A 20,211-nucleotide genomic window follows, 5' to 3' on the forward strand; every position below is an offset into this window, starting at 1 on the left:
ACCAGGAAAGGATTAGATCAAGGATGTGACACTTAGGTGTCATTATATGGAATATATATATACACAGACTGGATTTAAAAGTGTTCGTAGCTTCCGCATCTGGAAAATGGTTCCGATGCAGAAGTGTCTTCAGCTGCAATACCAGCGAGTGCCACTAGAGGTCGGCTCCAAAAAGCCTCCGGCTCCATAGACTCCCATTCAACTTCTCTCATCAAATCCAAAGTGAATAAAATGTGTCCATCAGTTATCTCGGTGTTGTTAGCTAAAGTCACTCCTTCTTATTAGTTTTCTGGAGGTCCATCTGAAAATAATCCCTCATTCATTAGAAAAGAAGATTCAAAAAGACCTGTTTTTGGGGGGCGTGTCTGTTTGATTGACAGGCCTGTGGATTGGACCTGATTTTTGAATATTTGGAAAGTCGTTATAATATAAAAAAAAATCCTATATAAATGCCACTATAATTCTTTATTTCCACCATTTTAACCGGTGCCTAGTTGTTATGCGTTATTCCCGTCAGAAGGTGCCGGTAATGTAAATGAATAGTCAATTAATAATCTAATCGTTTCGAGCAATTTTCGAATAGAATAGAATACCCATCCCTTGTTTGCATGGTTCTGGTGTTAATTTGTTTTTTATTCTACTCAAGGAATAAACTATTCTTAATACAGATCACAACAAGTTTGAAATTATTCAAGATTTGAAACTAGCAAGAAAGGCAGGACCATTAACATTTAATTTGCAATCGGGACAACAGCATCACGAACAGATGATCAGACAATTCAAATCACTTGTGGGTTACTCCTTAACAACAACTTATTAACAAAGCCTAATTTTCATGCAAGCTTTGCTACTTGCATAAACAGTCTTTAACTACTCTTGACCTGTGACGGCAGCATGATGATAATGTGTCCACTGTGTCGTGTTATATTTCACACCTTTCTCTGGAAAAGGGAACAAAATCTTCATATAATTTGTGTCCACTATATACAGTATATGATTTCGGAGTTTGTGCTCAATTCACAAAATTTCGCATCACTCTAATGAAGCTAATAATGCTCCGGCATGCTGATCATGTTTTCATTGTCTTGGCTAATTGAATGGCATGGCTCGTCGCAGCTCTCATCTGCTGCCTGACCATCATCACACAGAGCTGCTTTTTCCATTCTGTCCTCTGATCTGTGTCTGCTCAAAAAGTAGAAGCTCTCCAAGAGAGCACAGTGGCCTCAAACATATTTACAGCATCTTTCCAAGACTTTTACTGCTGGATCATTGACAGCAGGATGTGGAGGAGCTCAGAAATTGAGGGGGAGTGAAATACTAAAGAAGAAAATTGTCGTCCCTGGATAAGTGTTTCTAATATGAATTTTACAGATTTAAGGCGAACCAAGAACAAAAAACAATACAACAGCAGAACTTTGATCAAATATAAAATTATTTACCATTTAAAAGAACCAAATACTGCAACGTTAGTCAAGAAACTTTAGCTATCCTCGGTATTGTAGGCCATTCACAGTGTTAGACTCACCAGTGATCTTTGGTGTCTTTTTGCATCACATACAATACAAAGCAGTTGATTTGGAAAGTTTGTATACTCCTTCACTGTTTGCACACTTTATTGTGTTGTAGATTTCATGTAGATTTTGTTTTAAATTGATCCATTTGCCTTTTGTCCGCATCAATCTACACCCAAAACCTGTAATGACAAACTGAAAACATGCTTTCAAAACTGAAATTTCTCATTTACCAAAGTCAGGGTCTTAATTCAATACTTTGCTTCAAGTGTCTACACCACACGGCTACTCTCACGCTGCATCTAATTGGCTGGCAGGTGTCTGTGAACTCGTACTGGACAGTACAAGTCTTGTCCTGAAGCCCCTCCAGTGTTGTCTTGGCTGTTTGCTTTGAGCCATTATTGTGCTGCCAGGTGAACCATTTCCTCCAGTCTCAGTGTCAGCTAGCTGCACTCTGGAGCAGGTTTCCTGTATATGGACGCAACAGTCATCAGAGTCCCCGCCCTGCTGCTGAGCAGCCCCCTCATGCTGCCACCACCATGTTTCACCATTGGGATGTATTAGCCAGGTGATGAGCAGCGCCTGGTGCTGTTACAATTAGTGCTTGGAGTTCTTCCAAAGAGTTCAGTTTTTGTTTCATCCAACCACAGAGTATTTTTCCCTCATCCATCCAGAACTCCAACTGGGCTGCCAGATGTCTTTTACTCAAAAGTCCTCATCTTCTTCTGTCTTGTCCCATAAAGGCCTGATTGATGGAGTTCTGCTGAGATGACCATCCTTCTGGTTCTTCTATCTCTGCAGAGGACTTTTAAAACTCTGAGTGACTGTTGGGTTCTCGGTCACCACCCTTACCGAGGACCTACTTGGTCATTTACTCAGTTTGGCCAGATGGCCAACTCTCCAAATGTCTTCCCATTTCCAAGCCATTTTCCGGAGCCCTGTGCTCCGAGGAACACTCACAGCTTCCACATGGTTTTAATGTCTTTCTCTGGTTTATGCGTCGTTGAGTTCCTGGGACATGGTTTGGTTTCGGTCCTGACATTAAACACAGGTGTGTCTGCCTTTCTAAACTACATCCAATCCCTTCAATTAATCTCAGGTGAACTCCAATTAAGTTCATATCTGGAGGATAATTAAAGCAAAACTAATGCATCTGATGATACTTCGGAGTGTCACATTTACAAATGTTGGATTTCAGTTTTTTATTTGTAAGAAAGTTTTTGTAAGGATGGGTTGTTGGATGTTGACTGATGGGATAAAAGGCCAGTTTTATCCCTTAAAAAAATCTAATCTACGGCACAATAAAAAGTATGAATACTTTCTGACTTTAAAGACATGTAATCTACGGACATCATTTTATTTAACTAAATTTATGTAAGTTTAACAGGATTTAGTGTAATATCGCTCATTTTAACCCAATACTGTAAAACTAAATGTGAACACCAAACTGAAGAGAACTTAAAGGGAAACATCATTTCAAAATACAATTATTAACAACGAACTTGACAGCTTTATTTTTCCTAGAAAAACAGCAGTGTACATTGTAGGATAGAGTTCATTCATTTTCCTTCTAGACAGCTTCAGGAGTTTATGTCAACTTTTGTCTCTGTGGGAGCAACAGCATGCAGAATTTCAATTGTACTTCTTCCTCCATCTGTTATGTCTGAGAGAAGGAAGATCATTGAGGGATGAACTGTGATTTATTTCACAGTAAAGGGGTACCACTAGAAATATTGGCTCAACAAAAGCTTTTCCATAAAGAGTATTTATGAGCATGTTCCAGGGCTTCTGTCCACGGTACATCGTAGGTACATCAGCACACATTTATTCACACACGCTTTACATGTTGACTTGCAATCAAAAGGGCGCCGCATGTTTTGCTGCACCATAATCTGTTCACCTCCACAAACGTTAACCTCTGTGAGACATAGAATGTTTTCAACAATTTCAGCAAATCAGTCTGAAATCAGGCGAAAGGTGTATCGGGTGAAAATTAATTTAAGTTTGCGCATGCCAAGCCAGTTTAACAATTCTGCACTGCAGTGAGCTGTTGACGACACAAACCGCACCAATATTATTGATCTGGATGGATCCACAGAGTTTACATCCCCCCAAGTATATCAAAAACTGGTACAGACTTGAAGAAAATATTGTTAAATGTAGTGATAATGAATTTATGCAGTGAATTGCACTTCAACCTGTTGAACAGGAGCAGGAACGACTGACTTGTCACTGTGGAGTTAAAGGAAAATGATTCAATGAATGTTAAACTTTTGGTCAGTTTAACAAAAACTCTTCTTCTTGACATGTATTTCACAGCATTTTAAATTAGAACAATTCAACATGGTTTGTCAATGTAACCTTCAGCAAGCATGCTGCTCCTTCTCTACCTGTGCTGCTGCATGACCTCTCCTACAATGCATAGAGATGTTTGCTCCACCCATTTTATTTTACTTTTCTCTTTATCAGGACTTGGCTTCAAAATGTTCTCCACTCCTCCCTCTCCTCCCTCCCTCCCTCCCCTTTCCTCTCTTGTGTCTCTTCTCTGGCATGCAAATGAAAGATATGAGTTTGTCTGCATTCTACTTGCTTCTCACTATTTGCTGCTCTTAAAATGTATCTGAAACCCCTCGATGTCGTCACGGCCACTCGGTGAAACATTCAGATTTTCAGTGCTTTCATCCACTTGTTGTCCAAACTAAATGTTGCAATAATAGCATCACTTTTAACTCCCCAGTTAACAACCTGTTGTCGTTGTACTGTGACCATTTTCCATGTCCACGGCTGACTTTCTAATCGACTAATATAAGAACGTGATGATTCCCACAGCGCTGGCCAGCACACTCGTAATAACCCCCAGTGTCAGAGTGTGAATCTGTACTAATGTTCTGAAGCAAGCATGTCAGTGTTACCTGACTTAAATTAAACTGAGCATCTCAGAGTCACCTGACAAATAATAGTCTCGACATGATAAATAAACCTAAATCTGATCATGAGCTTTAGATAACAACCAGATTCTGGTCACAAGCAGCAGAAATTAGTTTTCAGCCGAGATCCACTGAGGAGCTGGTGGGTCGGGGATAGTACCTGATACAGAACACCTCCCTGCGGAGATATTCCACGTATTTACCGCTGGAAGGATGCCTGGAGGTAACCATGGAGACATCACGTAACCTATCTGGTGTGGATGCTCCTTTAGAAACCTCCAGGAGCAGCTGGAGAACATGCTAACAAGAAGGATGGTGGGCTACTTTGCTCAGCCTGCTCCCACCTGACCTAGGGTTGCAGCGGTATATGGGTATCACGGTATGTCGCGGTGTTCAAATCGATGGTTATCATACTGTCCACAAATTACCGGGATTGGGAAAAAAACAAAGCAGCGAACGCAGCTGTTCGCCTGCGACTCTCCTCTCCTCCTCGACTGGCTGTCGGACTCAGCAGAGGGTGCCACAGATAAAACAACACAGATCACATCATCGTCTCCACCCCTGAAAAAGTGATTAAAAAACGGCTCTTATAAATACATGTGAGGTTGTCCTTGAGGACGGATTTCCAATAATGTGGACGCAGAGTGTCTCCAAAGGAGGAGACACACAAAACATCTTCAAGAATCCCTCCACGCAGATCAAAGTACGTCAATGCCGAACAAACAAACAGGATTTTTTTTTTAAACATCAATCCAAAAATGTACTATTGCAATAATTTCCTACATCCCCCCTCCCAACTCCACCTTTTCCACCTCAGGGTGCTGACATCAGTGTGAGTGAGTTTTTAGTTTGTAAGTTGGACTGACCGTCACACACCTCCAGTAAACCATCATTAAGAGCACTTCTGATGACACGTCAAACAATGCAACTGATAATAATAATAATAATAATAATAATAATAATAATAATCATAATCATAATCATAATAATGAAGTACTGTGTAGAGTGATATCATCATACCGTAATATCTTCTGAGACGGTTATCATAGCGTGAAAAACTCCTTCCGTTGCAACCCTACTCCGAAGCTGACCCTTACAAACAATTGACCATCAAATAAAGATGGAGGGTTATTTTAAATTGCTTGCAAAGTTACTTTAGTTTCCCAATCGATTGGTACAAGACAGGAATAAGAAGGGAATAACAACAAAGTTGAAGGACTTTTAGTACGTTTTTTGTAAGTTAAAAGTAACCAACCAAAAGTTTTCCTGCCTTTTTAGGGCAACTATAGATACGAGGCTGCAGGTGTAACGATATGAGTACTGCTCTGCAATCTGTCACCTTTATTATATGTTATATAATCCATAATGCTTCCATCTTTGCTCATCCTGTGTGGATGAATGTTGCATCCATGTCATGTAAAACTGAAATGTTTGCTAAAGATTCACTAGTTTCAATAAACCAATAGTGAGAATGAGGACATTGTACAAACAGTTTGGATGTAACTGCTGGCCAGCTGACACTAATATATGCTACTGTGTGCCCGACCTCCCCCACTTTGTCGTGGTAAGAATGTAAACAGGTAATTTCAGTGTTGTGATGTCTACCAGTCGAGATCTCCTTTGTTCACTGCTGGCTTTAGTGTTTTGATTTTGGCAACACACAAAGCTTGGTTATTCCCCTTTTTTTGGCATCCAAATTTTACAGTTTGGAATCACATTCTTCTCTGTTACATCATTAGTTTTCACTCAAATCTTTTATTGTTCAATATATAGTTGTCACAGTCAAGATTAATTAATCACAGTTAGTAGCAAAGGTGGCTGAGAAACATGGCCACGGCAGCGAGAGGCCACCTGTGTGTTGGAAGAGCGATTGGTGAAACAGGCCAATGCCTGACTTCTGCTGTGCACAAATTCAAATTGACCACCATCATTAGTTTATTGTCCCGTTTTCTACCATTCAGTAGAACTTTTAGGGTAAATCTGTCCTGAGCACCTTGCAAGAAAAATCCAACACAGTGGTCCATCCACTGACATGAAAATAGTCTTAATGTGTCGGGGTGAGCAAAGGTTACAAACAACAGACTTCCTAATTTAGAGACCCACTTCTTCAATGAAACTTGACCAAGCTGTACGTCCTGCAGTCGTTTCCCTTTGCAATGATTATTACTGACTTTTAGATGTTCCTCACTCTCAGTTCCCCGTCAAATATTATGAATAGGACCCATAATTTTGGCTTTTTAACAACCTGTCTGAGTGACTGTTGGGGTTTCTCAGCACATTTAACACGTTTCTAACAACATAAATAAAAGTCATCAATAAAAGCGGATTAAACTGAGACAATAATGATATAAAGAACTGGCAAGTAAGAAATAGAAATGTAAATAAAAAAGACATAAATGTAACAGTTCCTTAATATTTTTCCAGTCAGATGTCTCAGTATGATGTCATGGCTGTTGAGCAAGAATGATACCTACCCTAAATATGAATATCTTTTATGTGAGGTTGTAACAATCTTAGTGGGTGGATCAAAAAGGTTCTGAGACTCCTGTTGTGTGTGAATATGGTGCAGCACCATGAGATTCATGGAGCACGGGGAAGCTATAACCTTCCTGAGTAAGTATTTCCACATTTCTTGGCTTGATCAACATCATGAGTTCCACAGCTTGTTGGGAGCCCTGGTCTGGATGAACAGCGATGTCTCCATGCACCTAAAGCTCACGTCAAAGTTTGTGTCAAGCTTTCGGGGAACAGAGAGAAAGGGGGTGGGCAGCGACTGTTTTCAATGCACAGTGAGCGGGCTGGTTGTCATGTTGGAGAACCCTGCTGCCATGGTGCCAAAGTTCAGGTGGTTTGTACCAAATGTTTCCCTCAGACGCCTCAGAAGGTCCCAGTCAAACTCGTGTTGACAGTCTGACTCTGGGGGACGAATTCACGGTGACACGACCCCACCAACGTCAAAGAAAACCCACCTGGATGCTCCTGACCTGACGCGCCTTCTACAGCTTCAGACAGTGAAGTTCTGCCCCTTTTTTTTTAATGTGAATATCATTAAAACATCTTGCCCCCATCTTTTCTAAGTCGCCATAGTGGACCCGGACCAGCGCTCACAGAACCGTGTAGCTGGAATACTTCGTCCCATAAGTAATAGCTTCCCTCGGCTGCGTGCACGTCACGGCACTACTTACTGTTCAGGTGCAACAGGAGCAGTCTCTGAGCTTTTTCATCCACTCTTGTATTTGACTTTAATCAAACTCTCAAAGAAAACATCTTTCAACATCAAACACGTGACCCGCCACGTCAAAAAATATATCCAGAGCGCCTAAACCAAAATATTCCTCCTCCTTCTCTTCCTCCTCGTCTCCCAGGTCTCTGCCTCTCTCCTCTTCCTCCTCCACATCATGTTCTCCATGAGAATCTTTCTTAATGCCAGCCATCTGCGTTTCAGAGCCTCCAGCTTCCCATGCCAGCCAACGAGGCTGTTCTTGTACGAGCAGCACCAGAAACACTGCAGCTCTTCTACCGCAGCAGCATTTAGCCCACGTTGTCCTCTAACACTCACTGACTGTCACCAGTCACTGAGCCAAGCGTTACTGTAGATTTGCACCACCAGTGATGATTTGTTTTCTTTACTGAGAGGGAGCGTGGTCGACTGTGGAACCCTGCTTTTCTCCTTCTTCAGTGAAACCAAGACGAAGCCCTTAATAATCCCTCCGGTCCACTCTATAAGCCCCTCACACCAACACTCGGGCTCCCAGCTTCAATTACACTTTGTGAGTCACATCTTTGTGACTGTGTGCCCGGCTGAGTGAAAAGAGCGAGGACTTCACTTGAACACAGCGGCCTCCATATCTAACACCTTCACATGACTGTTGCTCCAATTTAGAGCTTATTGAAGAAGCAGCTCCGACCGCTTAGAGGAGATTTCTAAGAAACAGAAAAAAAAAATGAACATCATCATCATCCATCGAACACTCAGTATGAGGATGGGATTGAAACGGGCCCGACTAGCAGTGCAGTAGACTCAGCAGGAGGTCCAGACACATGCAGGCACAGGCTCTCAATTTCTGAGTGAACCATTAAATCTAGAAGAGGAAAGGTAATGCCATGTCAGTATCATGGAGCTCTGAGAGGGAAGGCTGAACTCATCCTTTAGTTCCACGCTGTAATGAAGTTACAAGTGGAAGTGGAAGAGACCAAGAGGCTTTTGAAAGGGTCCAGTATGGCTATTGTCCTCCGACACGGCCACCAGAGGCGATCGCTGCCATTAAAGTCAACACTCGACGGTCCACCAGACCCACCGCGGTGCGTCAGCAGCGGTGCGTCTTCGGCACGGCGCTTTGCTGAGGTCTGTTCAGATGGAAGCAGGATGGAGATCATGTCGATCTACACAGAGCAGATCAGAGACAGCAGATCAGACGGAGGAAAACATAGGGCATGCGGTAAAACTTCAGAATAAAACGCCATCTGTATTCCATCACTAAATCAACTTCTACACTGGTAATCAATCACGTAGGACAGAAACTGCATTCTCATCCAGCTACAGGCACTGAGTATGAAACAGCTATAAGATAATTAGAGGATGGTTTTTTTACCTACTATAACACAACAAACTATATGAAGTTTGTTTGTTAGCTACAGTTCAAAGTAGAAAATAACAACTTTAGACACAAAAATTACAAAAAACGAAATTTAAAAAAAAAATCAAAACGCTTTGCTTCCCGATCAGATAGAAGACGTGCAGAGAAAGAAACAAAACAACATGAGACAGAAAAACAACAACAAACCTCAGTGCTGTCGAGGCTGCTGCCAACCTTCTGCATCATTCACAGATTGAGAATAGAAACTGAATAAACAGCATATCTGGCTCCCAATTCAAAGTATCTCCTACTGTTGGCTTAATTAGGTTTTACTACTTTTCTGGCAGCCATTGTTTTTAAATGAACTGCTCTTTATTACCAAAATCAATGTGCAGAGATTTCAGGTTTCCTTACATGAGGACATCGAGGACAGTAGCTACACATCACGTCTGCGCTTGTCACAGTTACATTAGCTTTGCACGGAGGTGCATCTGTAAAAACAGACCGATGGTCAAATTATGAAACAATGACCAATAGGGCATGCTGTTCTGATTCTAGATCACAGAACTCTTTACAAATTCAATTAAATTAATAAAACCACTGGTAAAACTACACAAACTACAAAAAAAGCAAAATCAATTGAGGGTAGCATCACAAGTGAAATTATGCAATCATGGTCAGTAAAAAGTTTGCTTCAGAACCAACTGAACAGCTCTGTGAAAGTGAATTTGGACCAAAACTCGCAGGTAAAATTAGTGGTGATAATTTTGTCTGAAACAAATCCAAACTCTTCTTTCTCCTATTAAATCAACTGATTTCTTTAAATGATAACCCATAACAGTAGATGGACAAAAAACGATTGTAGAAATCATCCTTAGGGACATTCACCAATAGAAGACGTAGACTGAATGATCTCAAGTGAAACAAGTTCTCATGAAGACTATTTGAGTCGCAGGAGAAAAACCGGGCGGAGAAATGAGCTTCAAACCGACCGAACAGTAAAACTCCACCAGGTTGATGCCAATTGGCTATTCAGGCTCATCAACCCTGACTTCTGCACAGCACAAGTAACACCAATCAGACACTAAGTCAGCCCAGTGCCCCCCCCCCCTCCCTCCTTCCTTCAGTCACTTCCTCAGTGACTCCTCCCTCTCTTCACCCCTGCAGTTCGCCGTGTGCCTCCCCGTTTCTCCATCCCGCCCACCAACCACGAGGTGATGCCCGGCGGCAGCGTCAACCTCACCTGTGTGGCGGTCGGTGCTCCCATGCCTTACGTCAAGTGGATGAGTGGTGAGGTGGAGCTGACCCGGGAGGACGAGATGCCGATTGGACGCAACGTCCTGGAGCTCACCAACATTCGCCAATCTGCCAACTACACCTGTGTGGCCATATCGTCCCTGGGCGTGATCGAGACGACGGCGCAGATCACCGTCAAAGGTCAGCAACGGTGTCCGGACGGGATGTGATCTGAGATGCATTTTCTGATTTTGTACTGGAGTTTTAAGGATTTAAAGTCCAAGCATGACCTTAAATATTTTGCGTTTTTTGTTTGTTTGTTTTTTGGGGGGTGATAGTTGCGATCAAAAGGGCTTGATTGTCTTTTCTCAAAAATGTAGATGCAAGTTGTAGAATTTTATTTGGTTTTCTTTGGAGTAAAATTGGCAAAAATTCAGGGAACAAAATATTTTTTAAATGACTAATAAGAAAAGCGTCATACAAATCACTTACTGTGATAATTAACATTCTGCACGTTACAGAAATAGCTGAAAATGATTCACTTCTCATTTTGTTTAATTTCCTGAAATGAAAGAACCATGTGCTCAAAATTCCAATAAAATTCTACACTAGGGGTCTGATTTACTGAAGGTCTGCGTGGGTAAAATCAAACTCCACACCACCCAAAAAAATGTCCAATCAGATCTACCAAGGACGTGCAGTGAGGACTGCGTCTTCCAAATGTCCAGTTTAACACACGTTGTCCATTTTGCGTGTTTGTCTGCATCATATGTAATATTGGACGTTTGTGCTTGAAGGTGTAAAATACTGAGAAACATGCAAATAGAACAATTTATCACCTGCAACTATTTACTAAACCTGGAAGTAGAAACAGAAGTGATTGTTGTGTATTTTAGTACGACTGAAGGTTTTAATCAGATGAACATCAGGAGAGACAGCTGCTCTTATTGTGAAGGAGACACGGCTGCTCTTATTGTGAAGGAGACACAGGAAACTAAAGAATATGTAGAGAACGAGATTTTACACCCGTGGAAACATTTTGGAGATGAGAGGTAAAAATGATTCAGACATATCGTCTGTCCAGCGATGATACTTCTGAGTTATTGAATGAACTGAAAGATGATTGACAGCCAACAGCAAGGAGGAGCCACGAGATACCAGCAAAGTCAAAACTTTTTGCATTTTGCTGCCTCTGGGTGGTTCCAGCGTATCTCTGCTTGGATCTCCCTCCAGTCCTGTTATTCAGGTGTCACATCCTGAATGAGTCCTGCAGAATTCACAGGTAGCTTCATCAGGTTCACGAGACCTCCAGGAACTCAATGAAACATCAGCTGCTCATCACAGAAAGATCTGGACCTGCTGATCTCTGTCTGTTAGAGGATCTCATCCACCGTCCTCCTCTTTTATTTGACCATGTTTTATTATGAATCAATTTAGTACCTTTATTTCAGATCTTAGTAAATCAGGCCCTTACTGCGGTGAAATTGTGGGAATTTTGGCAAATTGCAAGCTGCTGCAAATATTGCAGAGATGGAATTTTCCTGGATGGACTGTCGAACGCTGTTGAACATTTTGTCCAGTTTTGCCAGAGCTGTTCACCAAACTGTTATAAAAACTACAAGCTAGCAAATAACAACAAGTCAAGCCACATGCCTCAAAACAGCACCTACTTTAATTCGATTTAACTTGGTAACATGTTCACGTGGAAAAGTTTACTGGGAGCAGAGAAACATATTTCACAGGCAAAGTAAAAAAAACATCAATCGCTGTTTGAAAATCATTTCAGATTGTGTCAAAATTAGAAGGATTAAATTACTGCCCTGAGATCTGGCTGTAATTACATTCCATTTAATTATTGTGTTGCTTGTATGTATTCGTCCACATCAGTAGGAGTATTGTGAACACACACACACACACACACACACACACACACACACACACACACACACACACACACACACACAATTCACACATTATATATTTCTGGAAGGCTTTTTTTTTTAACTCGTGTTTTTTTCTATAGACTATTGGTCAATAATAAAGTACATAGAATGCATCATTTAATGGCTCGTAACGCTGCAGAGTGAATATTGAAGAAAATCACTGCCTTAAAAGACCGTGTTTGAAAATGCTCTCAGATTTTCACATTTTTATTACAGAAATTGTTTTGAAATCACAAAGCTTGGCCGACGTTGTAAAGAATTAAGAAACAAATGTATGTACAAAAAATACTATATTGTGCTCTCAAATTCCTTAACTTGTGCTCTTAAATATCCATAATTAATGGTAAAAGGTTGTTGTTAAGAAGTGAAAAGCAGAAATCAGAAGCACTGTTTGTTTTTGTGTTCATGCCATATGAGTTTTCGGAAATGGTTTAATTTTAATTTGTTGAGGAAAAAATGTAAGCAAAGCAACATAAGATATTATCATATGAAGACTGTTAAACACAGCATTCAATCAAAATCACCTAGTGAATCTATGTATCATTGTCAAAAACTGAAATGAAAATGATTGACTATCTTTTGTTATATTATCATAATATTATTACTAACACTGAATGTTATTTTCCGATAGCAGCAGGTTCTCATGTCTACTGCATTTGGGGGGAAGCCCTCAGAGTAGCTACAGATGCTCTTTTAATTCCTTCATAATACCACCAGCTAATCTTTTCACTTGTTCCTCGGACAGCCCTTTTTATATACATTTCTTTTACATTTGTTTTAATACAATGTAATCACTGGATGCTGGACTGTGCTGCCTACTGCCGTGAAAAAGGAACAGTGACGTGTGTTATCATGGACGATCTCATCTGAACGGGATCCAGATACATGGTTAAACAGATATACACAATTTAGTATTTTATTTTGTGCACATGAATTATTTACTTTTTTTTCTCTTAATGACTCCTGTTGAGCTCCAGATTAAATGAATAGTTTCTTTTACTCTTTAAAATGTCAGGACTGTGAGCTCTGCTGTGTCTGCATTCATTAAATATGTGCATTTCTGATGATCTCCAGCTCTGGCTGGGTCAACGATAGATATATTTACGTAGCAGGACATGCACTCATCTACCTGGCAACATAACACATGCTCAGCCTGCTGGGATCAGGAAAGGACAGACGCTGCATTATAATTGGCCGAAGGACTGTGGAAGAGCTCCATGCTCAGAGCTTCAGGAGGTCTGCCTCCTGCCAGACCTTCATGTCAGAGAGGTTGAATAGAACAGAAACTGTGGAGGGATTGTTCATCTGAGTCTTGTGTCTGTCTCTGCTCTCTAACAGCTCTTCCCAAGCTGCCCACTTCACTCATTGTGACAGAAACCACGGCCACCAGCGTCACTCTGACCTGGGACTCCGGCAACCCAGAACCTGTGTCTTACTATGTGATTCAGTACCGAGCCAAAGTGTCTGACAACGGTTTCCAGGAAGTCGACGGTGTCGCCACGACTCGATACAGCATCGGCGGCCTCAGCCCCTTCTCCGAATACGAGTTTCGTGTCATGGCTGTGAACAACGTGGGCCGGGGGCCTCCCAGCGGTATCGTGGACACCCGTACGAGCGAGCAGGCACCCTCGTCTCCACCTCTTCATGTCCAGGCACGCATGCTGAGCTCCAGCACCATGCTTCTCCAGTGGGAACCTCCGGAGGAACCCAACGGCCAAATCCGGGGCTATCGGGTCTACTTCAGCTCTGACCAGGACGCCCCACTCAGCGCCTGGCAGAAACACAACACGGACGAGAGCCACTTCACCACCATCTCAGGCCTGACCACAGACATCACCTACAGCCTGAGGGTGCTGGGCTTCACCTCGGTGGGAGACGGGCCTCCCTCAGATGTTCTGCAAATCAAAACCCAGCAGGGAGGTGAGAGCATGCTCACTGTGTCACTGAAAAGCAGTGACAAACTCTGAAGGTGTTCCAGTCACACTGCGTTATTATAATCAGTGTGCCACTGGGCCAGATTATTGCTGGATCATTTGGCGGTGAAGTTCTTGGCAGTGGTGCAAGAATTCTGTCAAATTCTCTTGTATTTAAAAACTGATGTTTGCAGTGTTACGTCAAGCTGTGTTAATCAATTCTCTCTGGCTGCTTGGGTGCAATAACACAAGCTGTTAATGCAACTTTGCCTCATTATCACCGGATCCAGTTGTATTGATGAATGTTTTTACAGCCAGTAGACACAGACCAACATTCATTTGGAGTGTCATTTCCTGTTTACCTGATGACCGTAATGCTGCGTTCAAATGGAACTTGTGAGCTCGTGGTTTTAACGTGGGAAGTCGTATGTTTGGTGTTCAAGTGGTTAAGTTGTAAAAACACCGTTGCTAGGCAACGGCAATGTGGGCGGTGTCTAGAAGCCACAGGAGCTAACAGTTTAACATGCTAACAGGGGGGGGGGGGGTAACGAAATGCAGGAAATACAAAGACACAGAGGGACAAGATGAGGCCGTTGGGAAGATCAACGTTTTCCTCAGACGGAGACTATCATCTAAGTTATGAAGACAAACTACATGACTAAAATTACAATATATTAGCTGAACATCCAACGGAAAATAAATCACATGACCTCTGACATTTCTGTAAACGTCAGCAAACACGTCACAACTGGTGAACTCGAAGCTTTTCTAATTACTCATAAGTAAGGATGGCAGAAGAAAAGCTTCTCACTTAACCTCTCGACTACCTTTGTTTGTATTTTCACACTGAGTACACCTTTCACCGTTCCTGTGTTTTACCGTCTTTATCTTTGGTTCTGCTTAAAGTTCCAGCTCAGCCGTCTGCTTTTGAGGCCGAGGCCGAGCTCGACTCGCGCATCATGCTGTCGTGGCTTTGGCCGGTCCAGGACCCCATTGTTGGCTTCGAACTGCTCTACTGGGAGGCCAGCACTCCCACAGGCAAGGTACAACCAGCTGGAAAACAGTCCCATCGCCATTAAATCTTCACCTCATTTTTCTATTGTTGTATGTGTTTTTATTTTTTTTTTATTTTGTGCATTTACATTTATTTATGGCTGTAAAATATGAACTGCATATGTAATATAAGGTGTGTGTGTGTGTGTGTGTGTGTGTGTGTGTGTGTGTGTGTGTATGCATGCAGTACTATCTGCACTTTTGTTCTATGGCTGTTTTTCTTGTTTATATTAACATATTAATCATTTTAAGTTATTACCAGCTCATGCATTCTTTGTGTAGAACTGACAGTTTAACACTAAAATTACAAACCTGTTATCTCCATCTGCTCCTCGCTGCCTTGTTTTTTCAGGTATTTCATGTTTTTGTGTTGTCCGTCCGCCTTGAAGGTATTTGGCCAAACTTGGCAAAAACATTCACTTGCTACCAAGGATGAACTGCTAAGATTTTGGGGGGACAGACGTCAAAGGTCAAGGTCACTTCAACCCCAATTTGAAACATTCACCTGAACATGATATCTCAGGAAGGCCTCGATGGAATTTCTTCAAATGTGGCACAATCGTTCACTTGGCCACAACGAAGTGATTAGAGTTTGGTGGTCAAAGTTCAAAGTCACTGTGACCTCCCGTTCTCCTCATCTGTCTGTCTTGGTTTTGTGAACGCAATATATCAAGAACCTCTTGAAGGAATTTGATAAGATTTTGAAAAAACATTATTTTAGTACTAATGATAACCTAAGAAGATTTTGATGTTTAAAGATCAAAGGTTTTTTTTATATTTGTCACAATTGTTCACTTTGTCTCAGCAATGAACTGTTTAGGTTTTGGAGGCCAAAGGTCAAGGTCACTGTGAGCTCAATATCTATATGGGTTTGGACAGATATACATGGAAACTATAACTTTAGGGGTTAGCGGCAGCATACAACCGCGAGGCAGTAGTTGTGGTTTATTTCAGTGCTGTTAATGTTTGCTCCTGCTGTCATTTACACTCCACTTCATAAACCCATCTGATCTCAGACTGAGTTCCCCAAGTAGGACATCGTTTTTCCTTCATTTCCCACAGACAGCCTCAGAGCAAACAGGGTCTAAACTTTTAATGTGCCCTAACTTCCCCTGCATCCGTTCCTTCTCATTGTTAAGAAGCACAGGAGAAGGTTCGAGCTCATTGTGCTGATTTTGAATTGAAGTCTGCCAAAGTTCAATTTAAAAATGAAACTAAAATACCAAGCAAAATGTTTCAGGCACTAAAAGGAAAGTGAGGAGGCTATAACAACAACAACAAAAGAATGAATAGTTATAGTTATTTCATAACTAAATACGTAGTGAAGTAAAATGTAAAAACTAAAAACCTAAATTAAATCCATATTTGGTGTTCGTGCCCTTTGCCTCAAAACCAGCACCAGTTCTCCACGGTACACTGTCATGCTAATTTATTTCAAGGTACTTGACAGGCAGGTGGTTTCGTATCTTGGAGATTTGCCACAGTTTTTAGGGGATTTTGTCTGTCGCAGTGTGTTCATGTGACCCCAGACTGCATGCATGATGTTGAGACCAATATGGCACCACCCTGAGGATCTTATGTGATGGATGGATGAGTGCCTCAACCTTTGTTCACAGCACTGTACAGTTTGTCTGTGGACTGTTGCCCTCATGATCTCCTGGTTTTCATCTCCCTACAGATCCGTGTCACCTTCGCTGCCACAGGCTCGTATGCAGTTGATGGTCTAAAGCCGGACACAGTGTACATGTTCTCCCTGGCAGCTCGATCCGAGATGGGTTTAGGAGTCTTTACTCAGCCTATTGAGTCCAGAACCGTCCAGTCCAGTAAGTACAACAGCATTCAGTATGAGCTTGTACACGTGTCAGTCAGGTTGTGGTCTACTGTTCACTTTCACTTCTGCTCTGTTTTTAAGTTGAAAACTAATTCGTACTGAATTAACCAAGAAGACTGAACTTGAAGTGTTCTTGTGGGTGAATACAGTTTAAGGTAATAATGTTGTAGTGCTGGGACTGGGTCTCAGTCAGCTGTCCAGTCCGGTGCAGTTCAGAGACATCTTTTTTATCAACCTACACGTGTCTCAGTCTCAGCTTTTAGGTTTCTGGTCTTGACTGTGGCTAGTTGGCGTTGTCTGTTTCCTATATGTGTGTGTGTGTGTGTGTGTGTGTGTGGGGGGGGGGGGGGGGGGATGGGTGGAGGGATGGATGGATGCTTTATTAATCCCACAAGGGGAAATGTTTTCGCGACAGCAGCATTATAGTGTGTTTGTGTTTGAGAATGAGCTTTGCTGCATATCCATAACTTGCGTTCTACATTTATGTGGTATAGGTATCGTTTAGTTTGTTGTGGTTTTAAACTTCAGTCTACTGTTTATTTCATACCTATGCGTACGTCAAAGAGAGGTTTGAGTTTAGAAGTCTCCTTGTGGCGTTCTTGTGTTCTTTAAAAGCAGAGATCTGCTTATATGTAGATCTATGTAACACTGACTGTCACCTGAGTGGCGGAGCAGAAACTGCTGTTGTGATTGTGACCCAACTGGAGTTTATTGAAACTATTAGAACACAGTGATAGCAGCAGCAGAACGGCTCTGCAGCTCACACAACTGTGGAATTACTAATGTCACTTTTCCAGCTGGCAAAATGTAATCAGCAGTGTGGCACTGAATATAAGTACACGTTTTCACCATGTGCCGGTCATGCTTGATTCTGCTGAACAATTTAACTCAATTACAAAGTTCAAGGAGCAAGGCAGCATGAAAAGAAAATGTCATTCAAAGAGTATTTTGTCAGGCATGAAATCCACGTTTGTAGCAGCATTAGTGTTGATTGATTTTGATATAAATTGAATTTTCTTCTGCGTAACAAGTCACCAGGCATTGGACGTTGCACATTTTGACAGTCTAATAAAGGGAGGGAATATTATGATGTAAGACCCGGCAAACACAAAGTGACTGTCGCAGACAGCTTTTATCATGACTGTCATGTTACTTCCCAAGAAGAGTTTGTCATGCGAAATGTAGCATAGACTAAACCCCTTTAATTCAGCACTGGACTGCATATCTGCCATTGATCTCTGCCTCTCTGGCATGCTGGAAAACTTGGAGTTGAAGGTGCTGTGGTATATTATCCTCGATCAAGTAATCAGTTTAAAGGTGTGATGAAACTTTAAATGACTCAAAGATATGGTCGAAGTCTCCCGAACGTTTCTAAGTCCTGAAAATAGGAGTAGATTTTTATTTTTTATTTCGACATTGTGATTTTTCCACTTTCAGTAAATAATGGTAAATTAAAATGTCTGAAAAATCATTTATAGTGCCTTAATTGTGTGCTGCTGCAGAGGAACTCCTGTAGAGTGCATGCACAGATAAGCGATGCCATCGTGGCCTTGAACTCCTCGACTCCGTCTATCGTAATGGAAAATCCCCAGAAAATAATCTCTATAGAATTTCAGAAATCTCTGCCTGTTTGTCCTATGCATATCTCCACAACCGATCGCCCCACCTGGTTCAAACTCAGTAGGAGATTTGCTGGGAACATGAGGTTTTGCCTATTGTAAGATTAGGATAAGCAACATGTGCAACACGTTCGATATGAATACATTTTCATAAAGAGGCGATTGCAAAACGCGGAAAAAAAAAAAGAAAAAGCAAACCTGGCAGCTGTCTTTGACCGGTTGCCAGGTTTGACGAAGACTCCGCCGTCCCTCCCGGGACCCCACAGTATTTCCACAGCTAGCTCTTCTCTAGAGTCTGAATCTACCCGTTAAAACACCTAGAAGCAGCGCCCAAGTTCTTTCACCTTCAATTCACATAAACCGAATGAAAAAACTACCGTCGTGACAGCTGCTGTAGATGTTTAAAGTTGTGCTAATTTTAATAACTACACGCTTGGGTAGGTAGGTAGGTATGGTAAGTAGGTAGGTATTTACTTTATTAATCCCCGAGGGGAAATTTTTTTCGGGTAGTTTAATCTACAGCAATATAAGATCATCATATATTTATATCAGTGCTGTCTGTAAATAAATGTACTTTGTTGAGTTCCAACATGAGTTATTTCAAATTTCAAATGATATTTTCTCAGTTAAGTGACATTTAACTTCCATGACCTGGTAGTAGTTAATGTTAACAGGTTCACCCAATGAACTTCTACCTGCCCATGGTCCTCCTTCATATCTCCATCTCCTCTTTTAAATGATACAATTGCAAAAGATGAACATGTCTGGTGATGTAATGAAGCGTGTCTTCACCAATGTGACCGAGCTGTTCTCAGCGAAGCTACACAGCACCACACGCCAGGCAACATACTGCCAACAGGATGCTTTCATCGGGCACCGTACTAGTGAAATGAAATATAGAACGTCCTGAAACTAAACTCCGCCAAGGCGTGGGTAATCAAATTGGTTGGTCTTTAGCCACATACCATAAGGTGTGGATATTTTAGATCTAAAAAGGGAGTTTTGGAGAATCTTTTCAGTGACGCTCTCCCTGGAAACCAACTCTCAGATTTGTCTTTGGATATGCAGTAAATCTTATGTGGCATTGAACTCTGCCAGGCATATTGTACTTTAGTCAGCCTGAATGTCTTTGTATCTTATTTTGTCTTAATGAGTCAAGAAGCTTTACCAACTATTGAATCATGATATTTTTGAAGAATCTAAAGATTACTGACTCATTGTCTGGGTTTTTGACGCGACAGTTGAATATGTTGACAGCTCCCAGAAGGAATCATGTGTTCCAAATGACGAATGATACTGTGCAACAGCTGCAGCTTCTTCACAAGTCTGAATTTGAAAAATGTTTACATCGGTGGCCCCGCCCCTTCCTCTACATGTGTTGTGTGGTGGGTGTTTTACCAGGACCCAAATGCAGGCTCACAGACTCAGGTATCAGTTCCAAAATAGTCTTTATTTCCATAAATAAAAACAAACAAACAAACGAACAAACAAACCAAAAGGTGGCACCTATAGTGTCCACTTGCTTCCAAGTCGGGAGGGCAACTCAACCGACTGATCCAGGGAAACGCAGCTGGCAGGGCAGCCCCGGAGGACGCCCACGG

The 20,211-nt window shown here is 41.7% G+C and overlaps 1 protein-coding gene across 5 annotated transcripts in view; it reads left to right on the forward strand.

Moving 5' to 3' along the window:
- The window catches only part of ptprfa (protein tyrosine phosphatase receptor type Fa), a 217,008-nt gene that overhangs the window by 115,810 nt on the left and 80,987 nt on the right, over window positions 1-20,211 (forward strand). For all 5 annotated transcript variants that reach the window (XM_069151002.1, XM_069151004.1, XM_069151005.1 and 2 more), the window contains 4 exons: window positions 10,183-10,452; window positions 13,533-14,114; window positions 15,014-15,150; window positions 16,839-16,983. In XM_069151002.1, the coding sequence (XP_069007103.1) occupies window positions 10,183-10,452; window positions 13,533-14,114; window positions 15,014-15,150; window positions 16,839-16,983 (1,134 nt within the window). The remainder of the gene's footprint in view (window positions 1-10,182; window positions 10,453-13,532; window positions 14,115-15,013; window positions 15,151-16,838; window positions 16,984-20,211) is intronic.

The sequence above is a fragment of the Embiotoca jacksoni genome, unplaced genomic scaffold (assembly GCF_022577435.1).
Source record: "Embiotoca jacksoni isolate LCO1_2020_lvr unplaced genomic scaffold, fEmbJac1.0.p SCAF_16, whole genome shotgun sequence".
NCBI classification, from domain to species: Eukaryota; Metazoa; Chordata; class Actinopteri; family Embiotocidae; genus Embiotoca; species Embiotoca jacksoni.